Source organism: Carassius gibelio, chromosome A19, assembly GCF_023724105.1.
Source record: "Carassius gibelio isolate Cgi1373 ecotype wild population from Czech Republic chromosome A19, carGib1.2-hapl.c, whole genome shotgun sequence".
Classification (NCBI taxonomy): Eukaryota; Metazoa; Chordata; class Actinopteri; order Cypriniformes; family Cyprinidae; genus Carassius; species Carassius gibelio.
In genome coordinates this window covers 3,062,391-3,081,849 of record NC_068389.1, presented here as the reverse complement: position 1 = coordinate 3,081,849, position 19,459 = coordinate 3,062,391, and the positions used below count along the sequence as shown (strand labels likewise).

Sequence of the window (19,459 nt, the reverse complement as noted above, 5' to 3'; positions counted from 1 at the left end):
TTTCAAATTAAGAAATTGTAAGTTTATTTAAAATTAAAAAAATAATGTCTAGGGTTCGAACACAAGATAATTATAGTAAATATCGACACAAAATCAAATCAATAAACAGTTGGAAATGAGGTTGGTAGAGTTGTGGAAATCATATGGGAACACAAATTCAAGAATCCACTCTTCAAACGAAAATCACAAAACCCAAATGAGAAAGAACTAGGCAAAATTCAGGAGCTCTTTAAATAGTTTGCCAAAGGTGCAGCTGACCTTCATTAGAGCAATCCCGCCCACCAAAAAGGAGTCAGTCCTAGAACTCAAAAGATAAAAAGAAAACGGGGCAGGGATGTAACACCTCCACCCACAAGACATTAAATAATCTGGATTATTTAATACAATTAATAAACATAACCCCAAAATGAGGAAAAATAAATCTACACCAATTTAAATAGAAGAGAAAAAGATACCCACCAGTAAATGGGAATTCAGCACGCACAAAGGCCCACATTTATGAAAGAATTCATATTTAGTAATCGTCCAAAGGTCACAGGCCGGAACATTACACACAATACATGTTCCTTTCCTTTAATGTGATTAATTTGTAAAGGATATGATTGCAGAAACAAGCTCCATCTCATTAAGCGCTGGTTGGTAGTACAACTACGCTGTAAAAAGACTAAAGGATTGTGATCAGTCATCACCTTAATCGGACTGCCGCTGCACAAATAAACCTCAAAATGTTGAATAGCCAAAATCAATGCCAAAGCTTCCTTCTCAATTACAGAATAGTTTCTTTGATGGATATTGAATTTTTTGGAAAAGAAACACATTGGATGTTCAACCCCTCGGTCATCGCCCTGCAAAAGAACTGCACCAGCACCCTTTTCACTGGCATCTACCGCCAGTTTAAAAGGAGTCTCGAAATTTGGGGCTGACAAGACAGGGGCATTCACTAACAATGCCTTGGCATTATCAAAGGCCTGCTGACAATCGATCGTCCACACAAAATCTTTTTTTGGACTTAACAAGTCAGTAAGAGGACTCACTACACTTGCAAAATTTGGACAAACAGCCCGATAATAGCCAGTCATTCCCAAAAACCTTCTCAAATCCTTACGAGACTGAGGAACTGGAAAAAGGTCTATAGCTTCCACTTTAGCACGAATTGTTCGTACCTGACCCTGCCCCACAATTTTGCCCAAATAAGTGATGGTGGCTTTGGCAAATTCACACTTGGCCAAGTTAACAGTCAGATTAGCAGCTAACAAACAATCTAATATAACCTTTATTTGAGTTATATGACTACTCCAATCAGAACTATACACCACAATGTCGTCCAGATATGCCTCACAGTTGTTTAACCCTGACATCACTCGATTGACTAATCTCTGGAAAGTAGAAGCAGCATTTTGCATGCCAAAGCCATAACCTCCCTTACGAAAAATAACCATGGTTTTATTATAGTAAAACCGTAGTAACCCATGGTTTTTTGGCGTATTGACTGCCATTTGTAAAACCACAGATTTACTACAAATACCATGGTTAAACTATGGTTAATATAGCAAAACCATAGTTAATTTGTGGTTACCATGGTTTAACTACAGTAACCATGGTTTTTTGGTTTTATTTGTAGAAAAACCATGGTTAATTTTCTTAAGGGCTGATATTCCCATAACCCATCTGGGGTCACAAATGCAGAAATCTCTTTGGCTCTGTCAGAAAGAGGAACCTGCCAGTAGCCCTTCAACAGATCTAACTTGGTCACATAACTGGCAGGCCCTACCCGGTCAATGCAATCATCCAATCTAGGTAAAGGATAAGAATCTACTTTAATTAGAGCATTAACTTTACGGAAGTCTGTACAAAACCTCTGAGAGCAATCAGACTTGGGTACCAAAATGCATGGAGATCTCCAGGCACTTTGGCTTGGTACAGGGATTCCATGCTCAGTCATATAGGTCACCTCTTTGCTCAATAGAGCACGCTTTTCAGGACCAACCCCGTATGGATGTTGTTTCACAGGAGCAGCACCTGAAACACCATATCATGCACCACAAGATTTGTTTGGTTAGGCACATCTGGAAACAAAGGAATATAGGAACTGATCAGTTCTACAAGAGTAGACCTTTCCATCTGAGGCAAATGAGAGAGATGAGCCTCAAGATTAAAGAGAATTTCAGAGTTATTTAACCGAGGTACAGGTACTTGCACATCACCAAGTTCCTCCGGAAAAATGGGCACACACAGTAAAACAGCCACATTATTGGTTAATCCATCAGAGTCTCTGGCTCTAACAAAGTACTCCTTCAACATATTAATATGACACAAATGATTACGCTTACATCTGCCTGGCGTAGAAATGACATAATCTAGATCACCAACCTTGCGTTCAATGGTGTAAGGCCCTGAAAACCGTGCCTGTAATGACGAACCATGTATAGGAAGCAAAGCAAGAACTTGATCTCCTACTGAAAAATCCTGCTTCTTAGCCCTCTTGTCATACCAGGCCTTCATCTTTTTCTGTGAGCCAGCCAAATTAGTATGAGCAATTTCACAGGCTTTACTAAGCCGATGTCAAAAATGACTAACATAGTCCAGCAGATTGGAAGAATCAGATGCCTCCACCAGCCATTTCTCCTTTAACAATTTCAATGGACCACGGACATTATGGCCAAAAACCAATTGAGCAGGACTAAACCCCAGGGAATCCTGTACAGCCTCTCTGGTGGCAAAAAGCATGAAATGCACCCCTTCATCCCAGTCCCTCTGGAACTCAAGAAAGTAGGTTCTTAACATGGCTTTCAGGGTTTGATGAAACCTCTCAAGGGCTCCCTGGGACTCTGGGTGGTAAGCACTAGAATGGCAAGATGAAATACCCAACTGATCCAGCACCTGCTCAAAAATTTTGAACATAAAATTGGACCCTTGATCAGACTGAACAGTTTTTGGAAGCCCGAACATTGAGAAGAACTTCAGCAAGGCCTGTGCCACAGCGGGAGCTGTTATCTTCCTTAAAGGAATGGCCTCGGGGAAGCAAGTAGATGCACACATAACCGTCAAAAAATACTGGTGGCCGGGTTTGGTTTTAGGTAATGGACCAACACAATCTACTAAAACTCTACCAAAAGGCTCCTCAAAAGCTGGAATAGGATGCAAAGGAGCAACAGGTATAGTCTGGTTGGGTTTACCTGTTACCTGGCAAATATGGCATGTCTTACAATAAGAAACTACATCTCTTTTTAGACCAGGCCAATAGAAATTCTGCAATATACGATTATATGTCTTATTTATACCAAGATGTCCGGCCATACTACAGTAATGCGATAGCTTGAGAACAACTTCACGAAAAACCTAAGCTACCACGACCTGACAAAGATCGAGGGCACCATTTTCTCATTAGTACCCGTCCTTCTGGAAAAACCCAGATGACAACTCATTCACCTCTTGCTCCGTACTCAGTTCATCTAACAGAGAAGATAAAGAAGTCTTTACTCTGTTCTAAAATGAGTTGATCCCTTGTAATCAATTATTTTCTGTAAGGAATGTCTTGGGATGTTTCTAACACTTCCTTACCTATCATTATCTCAGATTCAACAGACCCATCTTTATCTCCACCCTTCCAATCACACTCCCCAAAAAAGGTATCGGCCAAATTAAAATTTGTACCCCCTTCAACGGTGGAACTAGAAGTCTGTTTAGACATAGCCGGTGTCACCGCACATACTGAAAAAACATTTGGAAAAGTCTGAGACAACTTATCAAAGCTCTCACCTGATATAGGCGCTTCGGTAACTTGAGGGCTAGGTATAACTTTAACTCCTGCCAAATCATTGCCCAAAATGAAGGAAACCACTTTGGCAAAGAAGGTAGCACTCCTACTACTACCTGACCAGAGACCAAGGGTGACTTTATACCAATGCGATGTAAAGTGACAATGGTACAGCCCATTTCAACCCCTCTTACCAAAACTTGAGCACCTGTATCAGTCTGGTCAGACAGAGGTAATACCCCCTTAAGAAGTAATGATTTTGCAGCTCCCGTGTCCCTGAGAATATGCACCGGAACACCACGGTCCTGTCCTGATAAAGAGACAATTCCAGTTGTTAAAAAAGGAGTATAATCAGTGGAACCATCACTACTTTCCATGTTCTCCCCCTTCGGTGAATGGCGCTCAAAACACTCATCACTTGGCAAAAGGGGCAATTGGCATGCAGTAGTTAACCCCACTGGCTTCGTAGATTTTGCTTTCTTATTGAGAACAAAGCACTCCGATATCTTATGACCTGGCTTTTTGCAATAGAAACAAATAATATTTGCCTTTATAGGAACTGCCTCAATTTTCCTAGGAGAGGTTGAACCAGAAATAGATCCGGCCATGACCAACTTACTTCGACTCTGATAGTAGTTTCTTTTTAGGTCACGATTTCCAAAAAACCCTTTATGGGTTAGAAAAAATTCATCAGCCCCAGTGGCTGCATCACACAACTTGGAAACCTTCTGTTCATTCAAGTAAGTAACTAGACCTTCTGGGAGACAATTCTTAAACTCTTCTATAAGAACCAACTCCCTGAGCTGTTCATTGGTCTCAACCTGCTTAGAAGCACACCACCTATCAAACATGTTCTCCTTTTCTCGAGTAAACTCTACAAACATCTGCTTCTCACTTTTAAAGTAATTTCGAAAGTGTTGACGATATGCTTCTGGCACTAACTCTTAAGCATGGAGAATGGAGGTTTTAACAGTATCATATACAGCACTCTATTCTAGACTAAGTACTGAATAAACCTCTTGAGCCTTACCCGTAAGCACACATTGTAAAAGCAGCGTCCAAACCTCTTTAGGCCACTTCAGTGTAGTAGCAACTCTCTCAAAGTGGGAGAAATACTTCTCTACCTCTTTTTCAGAAAAAGGAGGAACCATTCTTATATGCTTCCCAATATCAAAAACTTGCTCTACCCTTTGAGGAATCTCAGAGGGAACAACAAAAGGTGAAACAGGCGATTGGCCCTCAGGCCTCCGACCTGCCAACTCCAGCTCCATTTTTTTAAGGTCAAAAGCCCGCTCACGCTCCCTTTCCTGTCCCTCCAATTTCCTAATCTCAAGTTCTCCCTGCAGCTCTTTCACTTTCAAAGCTAATTGGTCCTGTTCTAGACGACACCTCACTAACTCCAAATCCAACTCTTTTTCCCGTAACGCCATCTCTTTCAGCTTGACTTCACTGCCAACAATGGGACCTGGCACCTGTAATTTTCCACCAAAAACGTTCTTTTCCTCTAAAGTGCCCTTTAAACTTTTTAAGATCAACTCTTTAAGTTTCTTATCAGCACTAGTAAGCTCTATATCATAATGAGCAGCAACCAACAACAGCTGCTCTTTAGTGCACTTTTCAAGTGCTTCCTCAGAAGGCTCTTTCAAAAAAATTTCCACATTAGAAGCCATAGCTAAACTCTACACTTTCAGAACAGTAGCCACTTTAGGAGTTCCCAAAAACACCACAGTATCCTTTCAAATATATTTCACAAAAACAAGGATTTAAACTTTTGACCAGCTCCATTTCCACACAACTACTAAAAAGGTAATTTTAATCTGCACCAGTCAACAAGTCAATCACTTACCCGAACACTATATAGGTTTACAAAAACCTCTCAACAGGTAACATGCTAAGACATGCTTATGGTAATCTTCAAAAAGAAACCTCCTCATAAATCACCAAAATCATGCCTAAATTGCTGACCACATTCTTACAACCTAGCATGCTACATCACCACCGCATGTTACCCAACACATTGACATGCTAACAACTTTGGTTACTGGTGCTCCACTGCTGGTTAACCAGTGGGAACAGCCTGAACATCAAACTCTGAATGATGAGAAAAATAAGGGGAATCAAAAGACTGTTCCCTGGCTCCTTGATTCTGAACAGTCTCATCCTTCTGCGTCATATTTACAGGTGTAGCAGATGTGTCAGGCTGAAGCGAGTGAAGTAAGAGTTTCAGCTCTGCAATCTCTGAAGAAGGCGCCGATATCATCATAGACAGTGAACCTTTCTCAACATGTGACTGCACATCACCTCACGATTTGGCCTTCTTAGACAGGAGGGGAGCACCAGCTGCCACCGACGCCCTGCGTTTCCTAGTGCGTGTAAATGCTACATCTAACTGCCCGAGTTTCACCATTGAATTAGGGTCTAACTCGGCAAGACGAACTGCCGTTCCGACTCAGTCAAAAGGCTGCAGTGCATGCATGGGTCCGTGAGAGCCTCTCGCAGATGTTGAATACCCAAACACGACGGACAAATGTCATGACCGTCATCAGGGAGAAAATGATTAGGGCAAACCTTGCACACCAGTGGGAAACCAGTGGCGTTCGAGCTGTGAGCCATAGTTACTTGCTACTAACACCCTCAGATAGCACCGTAAGGTTAAGTTTAGCGTTTAACTTTAAGTTTAAGTTTAGTAAGTTTACCTACTGAAATCTTTAACAGGATTCTGATTGGCCAACATGGCTTTACAGTTGTAAATATCTTTATAAATATCTGTTATATCACCACCTGTTGGCTTGGCATGCTCTTGACGGTGCTTCATAGTATGTTTTTGCACTTTCATGTGGACGGAGATAAAAAAAAAAAAAAAAAAAAACGAAAAAGGAAAAACTCTGTTTATAATTATAAAAATTATAAAAAGACAAATTTTTATATAACTCTGACTGGATTCGTCTGAAAGAAGAAAGTCATATACACCTAGGATGACTTGAGGTTGAGTCATTTTTGGGGGAATTTTAATTTTAGGGTTGCTTTGTCTGCATGCTCTGATCTGATCTTTTGGCTTAACTGCTTTCATTCTGTGTACCTCCATTTCTTCATTTAGTGCTTTCATCTGACTTGATATACAGTATTGTTCAAAATAATAGCAGTACAATGTGACTAACCAGAATAATCAAGGTTTTTAGTATATTTTTTATTGCTACGTGGCAAACAAGTTACCAGTAGGTTCAGTAGATTGTCAGAAAACAAACAAGACCCAGCATTCATGATATGCACGCTCTTAAGGCTGTGCAATTGGGCAATTAGTTGAAAGGGGTGTGTTCAAAAAAATAGCAGTGTCTACCTTTGACTGTACAAACTCAAAACTATTTTGTACAAACATTTTTTTTTTCTGGGATTTAGCAATCCTGTGAATCACTAAACTAATATTTAGTTGTATGACCACAGTTTTTTAAAACTGCTTGACATCTGTGTGGCATGGAGTCAACCAACTTGTGGCACCTCTCAGCTGTTATTCCACTCCATGATTCTTTAACAACATTCATTCACATTTCTTGGTTTTGCTTCAGAAACAGCATTTTTGATATCACCCCACAAGTTCTCAATTGGATTAAGGTCTGGAGATTGGACTGGCCACTCCATAACATTAATTTTGTTGTTTTGGAACCAAGACTTTGCCCGTTTACTAGTGTGTTTTGGGTCATTGTCTTGTTGAAACAACCATTTCAAGGGCATGTCCTCTTCAGCATAGGGCAACATGACCTCTTCAAGTATTTTAACATATGCAAACTGATCCATGATCCCTGGTATGCGATAAATAGGCCCAACAACATAGTAGGAGAAACATGCCCATATCATGATGCTTGCACCTCCATGCTTCACTGTCTTCACTGTGTACTGTGGCTTGAATTCAGAGTTTGGGGGTCGTCTCACAAACTGCCTGTGGCCCTTGGACCCAAAAATAACAATTTTACTCTCATCAGTCCCCAAAATGTTCCTCCATTTCTCTTTAGGCCAGTTGATGTGTTCTTTGGCAAATTGTAACCTCTTCTGCACATGCCTTTTTTTAACAGAGGGACTTTGCGGGGGATTCTTGAAAATAGATTAGCTTCACACAGACGTCTTCTAACTGTCACAGTACTTACAGGTAACTCCAGACTGTCTTTGATCATCCTGGAGGTGATCATTGGCTGAGCCTTTGCCATTCTGGTTATTCTTCTATCCATTTTGATGGTTGTCTTCCGTTTTCTTCCACGTCTCTCTGGTTTTGCTCTCCATTTTAAGGCATTGGAGATCATTTTAGCTGAACAGCCTATCATTTTTTGCACCTCTTTATAGGTTTTCCCCTCTCTAATCAACTTTTTAATCAAAGTACGCTGTTCTTCTGAACAATGTCTTGAACGACCCATTTTCCTCAGCTTTCAAATGCATGTTCAACAAGTGTTGGCTTCATCCTTAAATAGGGGCCACCTGATTCACACCTGTTTCTTCACAAAATTGATGACCTCAGTGATTGAATGCCACACTGCTATTTTTTTGAACACACCCCTTTCAACTAATTCAACTAATTGCCCAATAGCACAGCCTTAAGAGCGTGCATATCTTGAATGCTGGGTCTCATTTGTTTTCTGAGAATCTACTGAACCTACTGGTAACTTGTTTGCCACGTAGCAATAAAAAAATATACGAAAAACCTTGATTATTCTGGTTAGTCACATTGTACTGCTATTATTTTGAACAATACTGTAATCTCACTGGTCCTGCAGGCTTTTCATCTACCTCTCTCAGCAGGCTTCATTTTACATTATATTTACATTTTTTTCACATTTATTAATTTAGCTCACACTTTTATCCAAAGCGACCTACAATTGCTATATATGTCAGAGGTCGCACGCCTCTGGAGCAACTAGGTGTTAAGTGTCTTGCTCAGGGACACATTGGTGTCTCACAGTGGATTCGAACCCAGGTCTCTAATACCAATGGCATGTGTCTTATCCACTGCGCCACCCCCTTTTAACAGTTTGTCCTCTATACTGCATACAATTCTGTCACAAATCAATGAGTCATTTAGATCCCTGAACTCAGTCTTTTGCTTTTTTCATGTCTGTGACATAAGCATCAATCATTTCTGAGAGTCCCTGTGAGTGTGTGAAGAACACGTCTAATAATAAAGTCTTTAGACTTGTCTTTTAGTAGTAGTAGTTTTCTTGCCACAAGTAGAAACATCACACACTGTACCTTCTTGGATTATTCAGCTATATTGCTTGCCGTAGCGAAAAGTTCAAATCCAATCTTTGAATCCAACTTTTCCAATTTTCCTAGAGATTTCCCCGCAGGTTCAAAGGCGGCGAAGGCTGTAATTGTGCCATAATAACTGTATCAGTTTTATACAGAAACTTCTGATACCCTGTTATAGTTTATATTTATGAAATGACTCAAAACTCTACTATTCGGATGCCAGATTTATTTTATTCAGTTATTCTTTCTACCCCTCCTCTTAATATGCATGACAACTACGGATGCCCCAAGGCACACAATGCATTCAGATGAAAACATATGTAACCCGCACAAGGTTACTGGAGTGCAAAATCTCTACTCTTCCTGTGGGTGGCATGTACACCCCAGGGAATTTACTATTAAATAAAAAACTCAATTTCTCCGGTGAAGACATTGTTAAAAAGCAACAAGGACTGGTATGCGAAATATCCTAAAAAATATCCTCTGTAGGACAGAAATTCTAAGAAACATCTTGAACCAAATTTTTAAATATTGTGTGTCCCATTAGGTTGAAAGCTGTGAGATTGAGAGTTAAGCAGCATGACAGCAAGCTTTTCAGGATAGCTCCGGTAAGGATGCTAATACTAATAAGATTGTTATGCTGATTGTGCTAGCTCCATTATGGCGCAAAATACCATTCTTTTAAAACCAATCAGAGTTGTGAACCTGATTCTTGGACATGGGTATCAGTACTAAAATGTTAACTTGAGCACAATTCCACCTTGGTTTTTCTGCTATCCTGTAGTTAATCTGGAAGCTAAAAATATAATCAAGACGGGATTGTGTAAAGCAATATCTAGAAGTAATGTATAATGACTCAGTACAAATATTTACAGATGCATCCAAAGAACCAGCAGGTAAAATGGGGGTGGCTGTATACATTCCTAAATATAATGTTATTTTACAAAAAAAGAACCTCAAACCACCTATCAATCTTCTCTGCAGAGATGATAGCCATCATAATGGCACTACAGTGGGAAGAAGAAGTAAAACCATATAAATCTGTTATTTGTTCGGACTCTATGTCTTCCCTAACTAGCATCCAGACTGGGAAATCTGCATGGAGAAAGGATCTTTTAAATGTTCATCAGATGATTTTCAGGATAACTCAACAGAAGCTAATATTACACACAAGTATTGAGGGAAATGAGAGGGCAGACGAGTTGGCAAAAGAAGCACTTAAAACAGAACAAGTACAGGTTCAAATCAGAATTGAAAACAATAATTATAGATAGTATTTATAAACTGGCAAGATAAATGGGATAAGGGGGAAAAAGGTAGGCATTTATATAGTATTCAACAGAATGTAACAGTTAAAATGATCAGTTCACTTACATGACATGATGAAACCTGGCTCACAAGGCTAAGGTTAGGACATACAGAACAGAACAGTGGCTTACAGATAATAGGGAAACATGAGACAGGAATGTGCTCATATTGTATGGAAACAGAAACCGTGAAGCATGTACTTCTGACATGTAGGCAATACTCTGAAGAGAGAGAAAAATTAAAGAGGGTAACAAAGAACTCTGTTACTTCGAGCAACCTGTTGTGTTAAGAATTTAGCCAGATTTAATTTATAATTCTTTTTTTCTTCTTCTTCTTTCTGGAGGGTGAGCTGAGATTGAAGCTGGAGCATCTGAACACGCAGCGCTAGCTGAAGTTTTGGATCTGATCTCCTCATATATATATATATATATATATATATATATATATATATATATATATATATATAGACATATATATATATATTTATGACTTCCCAATGTGATCACACCTCAATACAGTAGATGGTGGTAATGCACAAAGATTGTAAGCTGCCGATAAAATTAATTGAAGAAGAACCTGATTCTTGCTGTGTGATACCATATAGACACAGATTGTTATATGTAGGGGGGCAGGGTTTCATATTTTTTTGAAGCACCTCTGGGCACCGCCATTGGCTAGCGGACCCCCACCTGCTGTTAGCATTCCATTGACTCCCATTCATTTTTGCGTCACTTTGATGACAGTGAATAACTTTACATCTTAGGCGTCTAAGACTCAATTTGTCCATTAATTTTTTTCTAAAGAAACATGAAAATGTATAATAGGCCCCATTACCTTGCATCTTACATTGTGGCCTCGTAGAAGCTATTTTTTTTTAAATAGGTTAACGATTGCGAAACCTGCGACTCTCTGTCGCATAGTAGAGAAATAACAGTATGGAAAGGATGGGAAGCCCGCAGGCAATTTTTTACTGTCTATGAGGCTACCAGGGGGACATGGGGGCATGAAGTCAAGGGAGAAGCCCATAGAGAGTCCATAAAAGCAATGGGACAAAATTATTCAACAACGTCTGCAAGATTCGGTGGTGGATTCAGATTTCTTTTGGCACAGCGATCAGAAGACTTACAGGTTTCTGACATGACATGTACGTCATCAAGGTCAGTTTTTATGGAAGTTGTATTTCTAGTAAACAGTATCTCACGTGCGTGAGCTGGTTGTTTCGTTTATATTTTTGTAGTATACATATATGAACAGAATGTCTTCGGTGCTCGAATATTTCTTTGCGTGCCCTTCAGAAACGAGCAACTGGTGCAAACTGCAGAACGCTTCAGTATCGATCTCACTACTCAAGAGAAGCAGCTAAAGGAAACTACACATAGTGAGTCATGTGTATACTCCTGGTGAGGTTGATAGTGAAAATGATATAAAATTTCCAAATTTGTCTTTGCAAGAGAAACAATTGTATTTTAAATGTTGCGAAAATTCATGCTGAGCATTACAATCATGCTATGAAAGAGCGAGCGATGGAAAGCGAATTTGCAGAGAGAAAATTTGGTCACCAGTTAGTGGTGCGATGATTGGAGCTTGAGTTAGAGAAGGAACGGGACGAGAGGGCGTTTAAGTAAAAAAAAAATTGGAATTGGAGATAGCAGTAAAAACAGCAGAAGTTTCGCCTCCTGCTTTATCACAGCATTCAGCTGTAGGTGAAACTGTGTTCATAGAAATGTGAGATTTGCTCCGTCATTTTCTGAAAAAGGAAATTGAGAAATATTTCTATCATTTTGAAACTGTTGCTTTATCCATGAAATGGCCAAAAAGCTTTTGGACTTTATTGTTACAGTGTTTTACAGGTAAATCACAGGAAGTTTATTCTGCTCTCTCACTGAAAACAGAGTGGTGAGTATGATCTTGTGAAATCTGCTGTGTTACATGTACCTGAGGCATATCATCAAAAATGGAGGAACTTGGATAAAACTAATGAATGTACTCATGTTGAATTTGCAAGAGAAAAGGAAAATTTATTTGATCGTTGGTGCACTTCCATGAAAGTTTCACCTAAAGAGCAGTTAAGAGAATTGGTGCTTTTGGAGGAGTTTAAACATTGTGTTCCTCATGCTGTAGCTACGTATCTCACTGAACACAAAGTGAATACATTATCTGAAGCTGCTATCATGGCTGATGAATTTATGTTAATCCACCATGGGTCATTCAGTTTAGTCAGTCTTAAAAACGACATGAGTAAATCTAAGTTTTGCATTCAAGCTAAGACAAAGTCTCCTGTGATGAGTAGGAACACGACAGTGAAGGTGACATTTGCTGAACATTCTAGTAAGACTGTGCTCTCATGAGACATTGCTTTTATTTTAAAAAGCCTGGTCAAAAAATATCTGTCTTATTCTTAAGAGGAAAAAAGACTGTCAAAACCTATTGCTTTGGTTTCTACTTTGCCATCCACTGATACTCCTGATAAGAAAGATCAGTCTTTACCTAGTTTTGGTGGTAAATCTGTTGATCGGTGTGTAACTACTTTTGTTGATTATACACCATTTATCACTGTAGGAAATGTGTCATTGCCTGGTTCAACTAAAACTGTGCCAGTGCGTCTTCGAGATACAGACGCTGTGCAGTTGTTTCTTCTAGAAGGAATTTTGCCCATATCTTCTGAAACTGCTACTGGAACCCATGTGTGGCGAGTGGGGCGGGGCCGAGAGGCGTGGGAACGAGGAGTGAGGCCAGGTGTAGTGATTGGAGATGAGCTACACCTGAGCCCCACCGCTAGTATCGAGTCCCACGTAGGAGATGGAAGGATATAAAACTGGAGTGACGACCGTGAAGGACGAGAGAGGACCAGGCCTGGGACATTATTTTAATGTGTGTGCTTTTTATTTATGCGCACCAGTCGTCCGTGAGGGGCTGGTGCGCCATTTTGGGTTTATTTTGGATATTAAAATGAGTTTTGATTGTGCGCCGGTTCCCGCCTCCTTCTTCCCGATGATTAGGAAGTTCATATCGTTACAGTGGTCCTCTCTCGTCCTTCAATTCAATTCAATTCAATTTCAATTCAAGTTTATTTGTATAGCGCTTTTTACAAAACAAATCGTTACAAAGCAACTTTACAGAAAATTATGTTTCTACAATATTTAGTAGTAGCTAGTAGTTTGTGCACATTTGACAGGATTTTAGAAAAACTAAAAAATAATAATAATACAAGACGTAGTCAGCTAGACGATGAACTATCAATATTATTAATTAAGTTATTATATGATTCAGTCACACATTTAGGAATAATTGTTAGTTCTGTTTGTTCATTCAGGGTTAGCATCATCTGAGGTCCTCTGATGGTCAGCATCATCTCTTCTCAGGTGTTCTGGATCCAGACTGGAGCTTGTGTAAATCCTAGTTACCACGGGATGTGAATCCCGTGGCAAAACATAGAACACATAGAAACAAAATACAGACATCATTAGCATAGCTGCTGATCCAACAAAGTAAAATTAGTTTAACCCAAGCTAATGAATAAAAATGCACCTTTGATCAGATGCAACTACACTCACAATTAAAAAGATACATTATTCGAATGCTTGGCGAAAGAGATGTGTTTTTAATCTAGATTTAAACAAAGAGAGTGTGTCTGAACCCCGAACATTATCAGGAAGGCTATTCCAGAGTTTGGGAGCCAAATGTGAGAAGGCTCTACCTCCTTTAGTGGACTTTGCTATCCTAGGAACTACCAAAAGTCCAGCGTTTTGTGACCTTAGGGTGCGTGATGGGTTGTAACGTGGTAGAAGGCTAGTTAGGTACGCTGGAGCTAAACCATTTAGGGCCTTATAAGTAAGTAATGATAATTTGTAACTGATGCGGAACTTAATAGGTAGCCAGTGCAGAGACTGTAAAATTGGGGTAATATGATCATATTTTCTTGACCTCGTAAGGACTCTCGCTGCTGCATTTTGGACGACCTGTAGCTTGTTTATTGAAGAAGCAGGACAACCACCTAGAAGTGCATTACAATAGTCCAGTCTAGAGGTCATGAATGCATGAACTAGCTTTTCTGCATCAGAAACAGATAACATGTTTCGTAGCTTGGCAATGTTTCTAAGATGGAAGAATGCAATTTTTGTAACATTGGAAATATGATTTTCAAAAGACAAATTGCTGTCTAATATAACACCCAGATTTCTGACTGTAGAGGAAGTAACAGTACATCCGTCTAGTTGCAGATTGTAATCTACAAGATTCTGTGTAGTGTTTTTTTGTCCAATAATTAATATCTCCGTCTTATCCGAATTTAATTGGAGAAAATTCTTTGTCATCCAATCTTTTACATTTTTAACACAATCTGTTAGCTTAGATAATTGGGAAGTTTCATCTGGTCTCGTTGATATATATAGCTGAGTATCATCAGCATAACAGTGGAAGCTAATTCCGTATTTTCTAATAATATTACCAAGGGGCAACATGTATATTGAAAATAGAAGGGGACCTAGGACGGATCCTTGTGGCACTCCATATTTTACTGATGATAAATGAGATGGCTCCCCATTTAAGTAAACAAAATGGTAGCGATCGGACAGGTAGGATCTAAACCATCTTAGAGCCTGCCCTTGAATACCTGTATAGTTTTGTAATCGATCTATGAGTATGTCATGATCTATGGTGTCGAACGCAGCACTAAGATCAAGTAAGACTAGAAATGAGATGCAGCCTTGGTCTGACGCAAGGAGCAGGTCATTTGTAATTTTAACAAGTGCAGTTTCTGTGCTATGGTGGGGCCTAAAACCTGACTGAAATTCTTCATACAGATCATTTTTATGCAGGAAGGTGCTCAATTGAGCAGACACAACTTTTTCTAAAATTTTAGACATAAATGGAAGATTTGAAATAGGCCTATAATTTGCCAGTACACTAGGATCTAGTTTTGGTTTCTTAATAAGAGGCTTGATAACCGCCAGCTTGAATGGTTTTGGGACGTGTCCTAAAGATAACGACGAGTTTATGATATTGAGAAGCGGTTCTTCGGCTACAGGTAACAGCTCTTTCAGTAATTTAGTGGGTACAGGATCTAATAAACATGTTGTTGGTTTAGATACAGTGATAAGTTTATTTAGCTCCTCCTGTCCTATGGTTGTAAAGCACTGCAGTTTATGTTTGGGTGCGATGGATGAAACTGAAGTGTTAGATGCTGTAGAATCTACATTCGCTATTGTATTTCTAATGTTATCTATTTTATCAGTGAAGAAATTCATAAAGTCATTACTATTTAACGTTGGTGGAATATTTGAATCAGGTGGCGTCTGGTAATTTGTTAACTTAGCCACTGTGTTAAATAAAAACCTTGGATTGTTTTGGTTATTTTCTATGAGTTTGTGTATATGCTCTGCCCTAGCAGTTTTTAGAGCCTGTCTATAGCTGGACATACTGTTTTTCCATGCAATTCTAAAAACTTCTAAGTTAGTTTTTCTCCATTTGCGTTCAAGACTACGAGTTACTTTCTTGAGAGAGTGAGTATTACTGTTATACCATGGTACAGTACGTTTTTCTCTAACTTTTTTCAATTTGATTGGGGCAACAGCTTCTAATGTATTAGAGAAAATAGTGCCCATGTTGTCAGTAATTTTGTCTAATTCATGTGTATTTTTGGGTACAAATAGCAGTTGAGATAGATCAGGCAGGTTATTTGCGAATCTGTCTTTGGTGGCTGGAACAATAGTTCTGCCCAGACGGTAACGCTGCGACATATAGTTAATATCAGTTATACGCAGCATGCACGATACGAGGAAATGGTCTGTAATATCATCACTTTGAGGTACAACATCTATAGCAGTAAGATCGATGCCATGCGATATAATTAAATCTAGTGTATGATTAAAACGATGAGTGGGCCCGGTGACATTTTGCTTGACTCCAAAGGAGTTTATTAGGTCAGTAAACGCAAGTCCTAATGTATCATTTGTATTATCAACGTGAATATTAAAATCTCCCATGATTAGCGCCTTATCAACTGTAACTAGAAGGTCTGAGAGGAAATCTGCAAATTCTTTTAGGAATTCTGTATACGGCCCTGGTGGTCTATACACAGTAGCCAGAGCAAGAGATACATTAGATTTCTTTTGCATGTCTGACAGAGTAACATTTAGCATTAGTATTTCAAAAGAGTTAAACCTGTATCCTGTTTTCTGGGTAACATTGAGAATATCACTATATATTGTTGCAACACCCCCGCCACGACCAGTCTGACGGGGCTCATGCTTATAACAGTAGTTTGGTGGAGTAGACTCATTTAGACCAAAATAATCATTTGGTTTTAGCCAGGTTTCAGTCAAGCAGAGTAAATCAAAACTATTATCTGTGATCATTTCATTTACAATAACTGCTTTTGGTGTGAGTGATCTAATATTTATGAGCCCAAACTTTAAAAATTGTTTTTGTTCATTTACTTTACATTTTTCTGGTTTAATTACGATAAGATTTTTTCTAGATCCTACATTATATTTATATTTATATTTTGACCTCACTATTCTGGGAACAGACACAGTCTTAATAGGTTTTACAGCACAAGTACTTTTATCATTTAAGCGGGTGGAACAAAACTCATCATAATGGTTATTTGAGAATTGACTTACTAGTCACATGGAGCGAAGTGTCCTGGAGATGTTGTCAGAGAGAAGCTCCGCTCCGACTCGACTGGGGTGTAATCCATCAGCGCGAAACAGTCTAGGACGCTCCCAGAAAAGATTCCAGTTATTAACAAATAGCAGTTTCTGTTCTTTACACCATGACAACAACCATTCATTTAAAGCAAAAAGTCTACTGAACCTTTCGTGTCCTCGTCGATACGTGGGCAGTGGTCCTGACACGACGATCGTCGCCGCGGGCGTCGTGCTGCGAACCGTCTCGATCAGGCTCCTGAAGTCCCTCTTCAGCGTCTCCGTCTGCCGCAGCGTGGTGTCGTTAACCCCGGCGTGAAGCACGACCGCTCTCGGGCTCTCGTCGTCCTTCAGGATCGCGGGTATCTGCGCAGAAACATCGAGAACACGAGCACCAGGCAAACAATGAGTGTGCACTTTACCTTCGGCTAACGTAGCACTTACGTGTCGGACGATGGAGTCTCCGATGATCACAGCGTCGCGTCCTGTCTCGCGGAGGGGAGCGAAGCGGTTCTGGATGGAGATCTCGAAGGCAGGAGGGGGAGATGTCGTCGCCCGGGACCCGGCTCGCATCCTCCGCTGTGGATGCACCCAGGGTCCGTGGTGTCCCGGCGTCGCAGTGAAGGACATCTGGGAAGATCGCGTCCTGGGTGCCCCGGGCCTGCGCAGAGAAACACACGGAGTAGACGTGGTGGGACTGTTAACAGCACGCTGTATACTTACCCCGGACTTGTGAGCGTCAGCCCGGGATGATTCCAGCGCGGCTCTCCGCTCTCTCAGCTCGGCCTGCCTCCGTTCCAGGTCGCGAATCTGCTTCCCCACGGCCTCGAGCTCGAGCTGCACAGAGTGGAGACATTCATCCGCCATTAAAGCAAGTAACAGTGAGTACAGCAGTGGTAATGTGTGTGAATAGAGTATTAGCAATGTAAGCTCAGTTAGCAGCAACCACGCTTGCTGATGCTAACTGGCTAAAAGCTAATAGCGGACCCGGGAGATCAAAATAAATCTAGTGATAGCGAGTCGCTCTAATTGTTTTTGTTGTAGAATACAATAGAGGATATATTCACGCGTTATATAAACGGAAACGATGGTGTATAAAATAGATTTTTAAGTTAAAAATAGTCAATGAAAAGAATATAGTGACGGAGCTCAAACGCAGTTCAGCCGTCAACAACAAACAGCACGGTCGTCACTCCAGTTTTATATCCTTCCATCTCCTACGTGGGACTCGATACTAGCGGTGGGGCTCAGGTGTAGCTCATCTCCAATCACTACACCTGGCCTCACTCCTCGTTCCCACGCCTCTCGGCCCCGCCCCACTCGCCACACCATGTACTAGTATGAGGTTTTGAGATGGGGTTTATTGAAGTGCCTTTGCATCAAATGCATCTTTCTTCTGCCATTGTATCTGGTGATGTTGTAGTTGGTGTCCGTTCTGCACTTTTCAGTTCCTGGGATTACAGTACATTTATTCTGGGAAATGTTTTAGCTTGTATTTACATTTACATTTATTCATGTAGCAGACGCTTTTATCCAAAGCGACTTACAGAAGACAGTGGAAGCAATCAAAAACAACTAAAGAGCAATGATATATAAGTGCTATAACAAGTCTCAGTTAGCTTAACACAGTACACGTAGGATGGGTTTTTAACTAATATAATAAATAAAAAGAAAACAGATAGAATAAAAAAAATAAAAGAATAGAGCAAGCTAGTTAGAGGTCTTTACACATACACACACACATACATATACAATTGCATAATAAATGAAAAGAAAATAGAATACAAAAAGATTAGAAAGGTAGTTAGATTTTTTAAAGAATAGAATTAGAATAGTGAGTGTTAAGGTTAGAGGGTCAAATAAAGATGGAAGAGATGTGTTTTAAGCCGATTCTTGAAGATGGCTAAGGACTCAGCTGCTCGGATTGAGTTGGGGAGTTCATTCCACCAGAAGGGAACATTTAATTTAATTTGTGCTTCTTTGGGATGGCACAATCAAGCGACGTTCACTTGCAGAACGCAAGCTTCTAGAGGGCACATAAGTCTGAAGTAACAAATTTAGGTAAATGGGTGCAGAACCAGTGGTAGTTTTGTAGGCAAACATCAATGCCTTGAATTTTATGCGAGCAGCTATTGGAAGCCAGTGCAAATTGATAAACAGAGGTGTGACATGTATTCTTTTTGGCTCATTAAAAATTAATCTTGCTGCGGCGTTCTGAATTAATTGTAAAGGTTTGATAGAATTGGCTGGAAGACCTGCCAAGAGGGCATTGCAATAGTCCAGCCTGGACAGAACAAGAGCTTGAACAAGGAGTTGTGCAGCATGTTCCGAAAGAAAGGGCTTGATCTTCTTGATGTTGAATAAAGCAAATCTGCAGGATCGGACAGTTTTATCAATGTGGTCTGAGAAAGTCAGCTGATCATCAATCATAACTCCAAGGCTTCTAGCTGTTTTTGAAGGAGTTATGGTTGATGTGCCTAACTTGATGGTGAAATTGTGATGGAACGATGGGTTT

General features: G+C 40.0%; 1 protein-coding gene across 4 annotated transcripts in view; it reads right to left on the bottom strand.

The window, feature by feature from the left end:
• Positions 1-18,121, bottom strand: part of LOC127934894 (uncharacterized) — a 276,354-nt gene extending 258,233 nt beyond the window's left edge. Inside the window, exons 1-2 of one of the 4 annotated variants that reach the window (XM_052532443.1) lie at positions 16,921-18,121; positions 13,358-13,728 (exon numbers count right to left, since the gene is read on the bottom strand). In XM_052532443.1, the coding sequence (XP_052388403.1) occupies positions 16,924-17,811 (888 nt within the window). In that variant the 5' untranslated portion in view covers positions 17,812-18,121 and the 3' untranslated portion in view covers positions 13,358-13,728; positions 16,921-16,923. Of the gene's footprint in view, positions 1-13,357; positions 13,729-16,776 lie in introns of those variants that run through there. The other 3 variants (XM_052532442.1, XM_052532445.1, XM_052532444.1) reach the window with 3 other exon arrangements.
• Between the last annotated feature and the right edge of the window lie 1,338 nt (positions 18,122-19,459).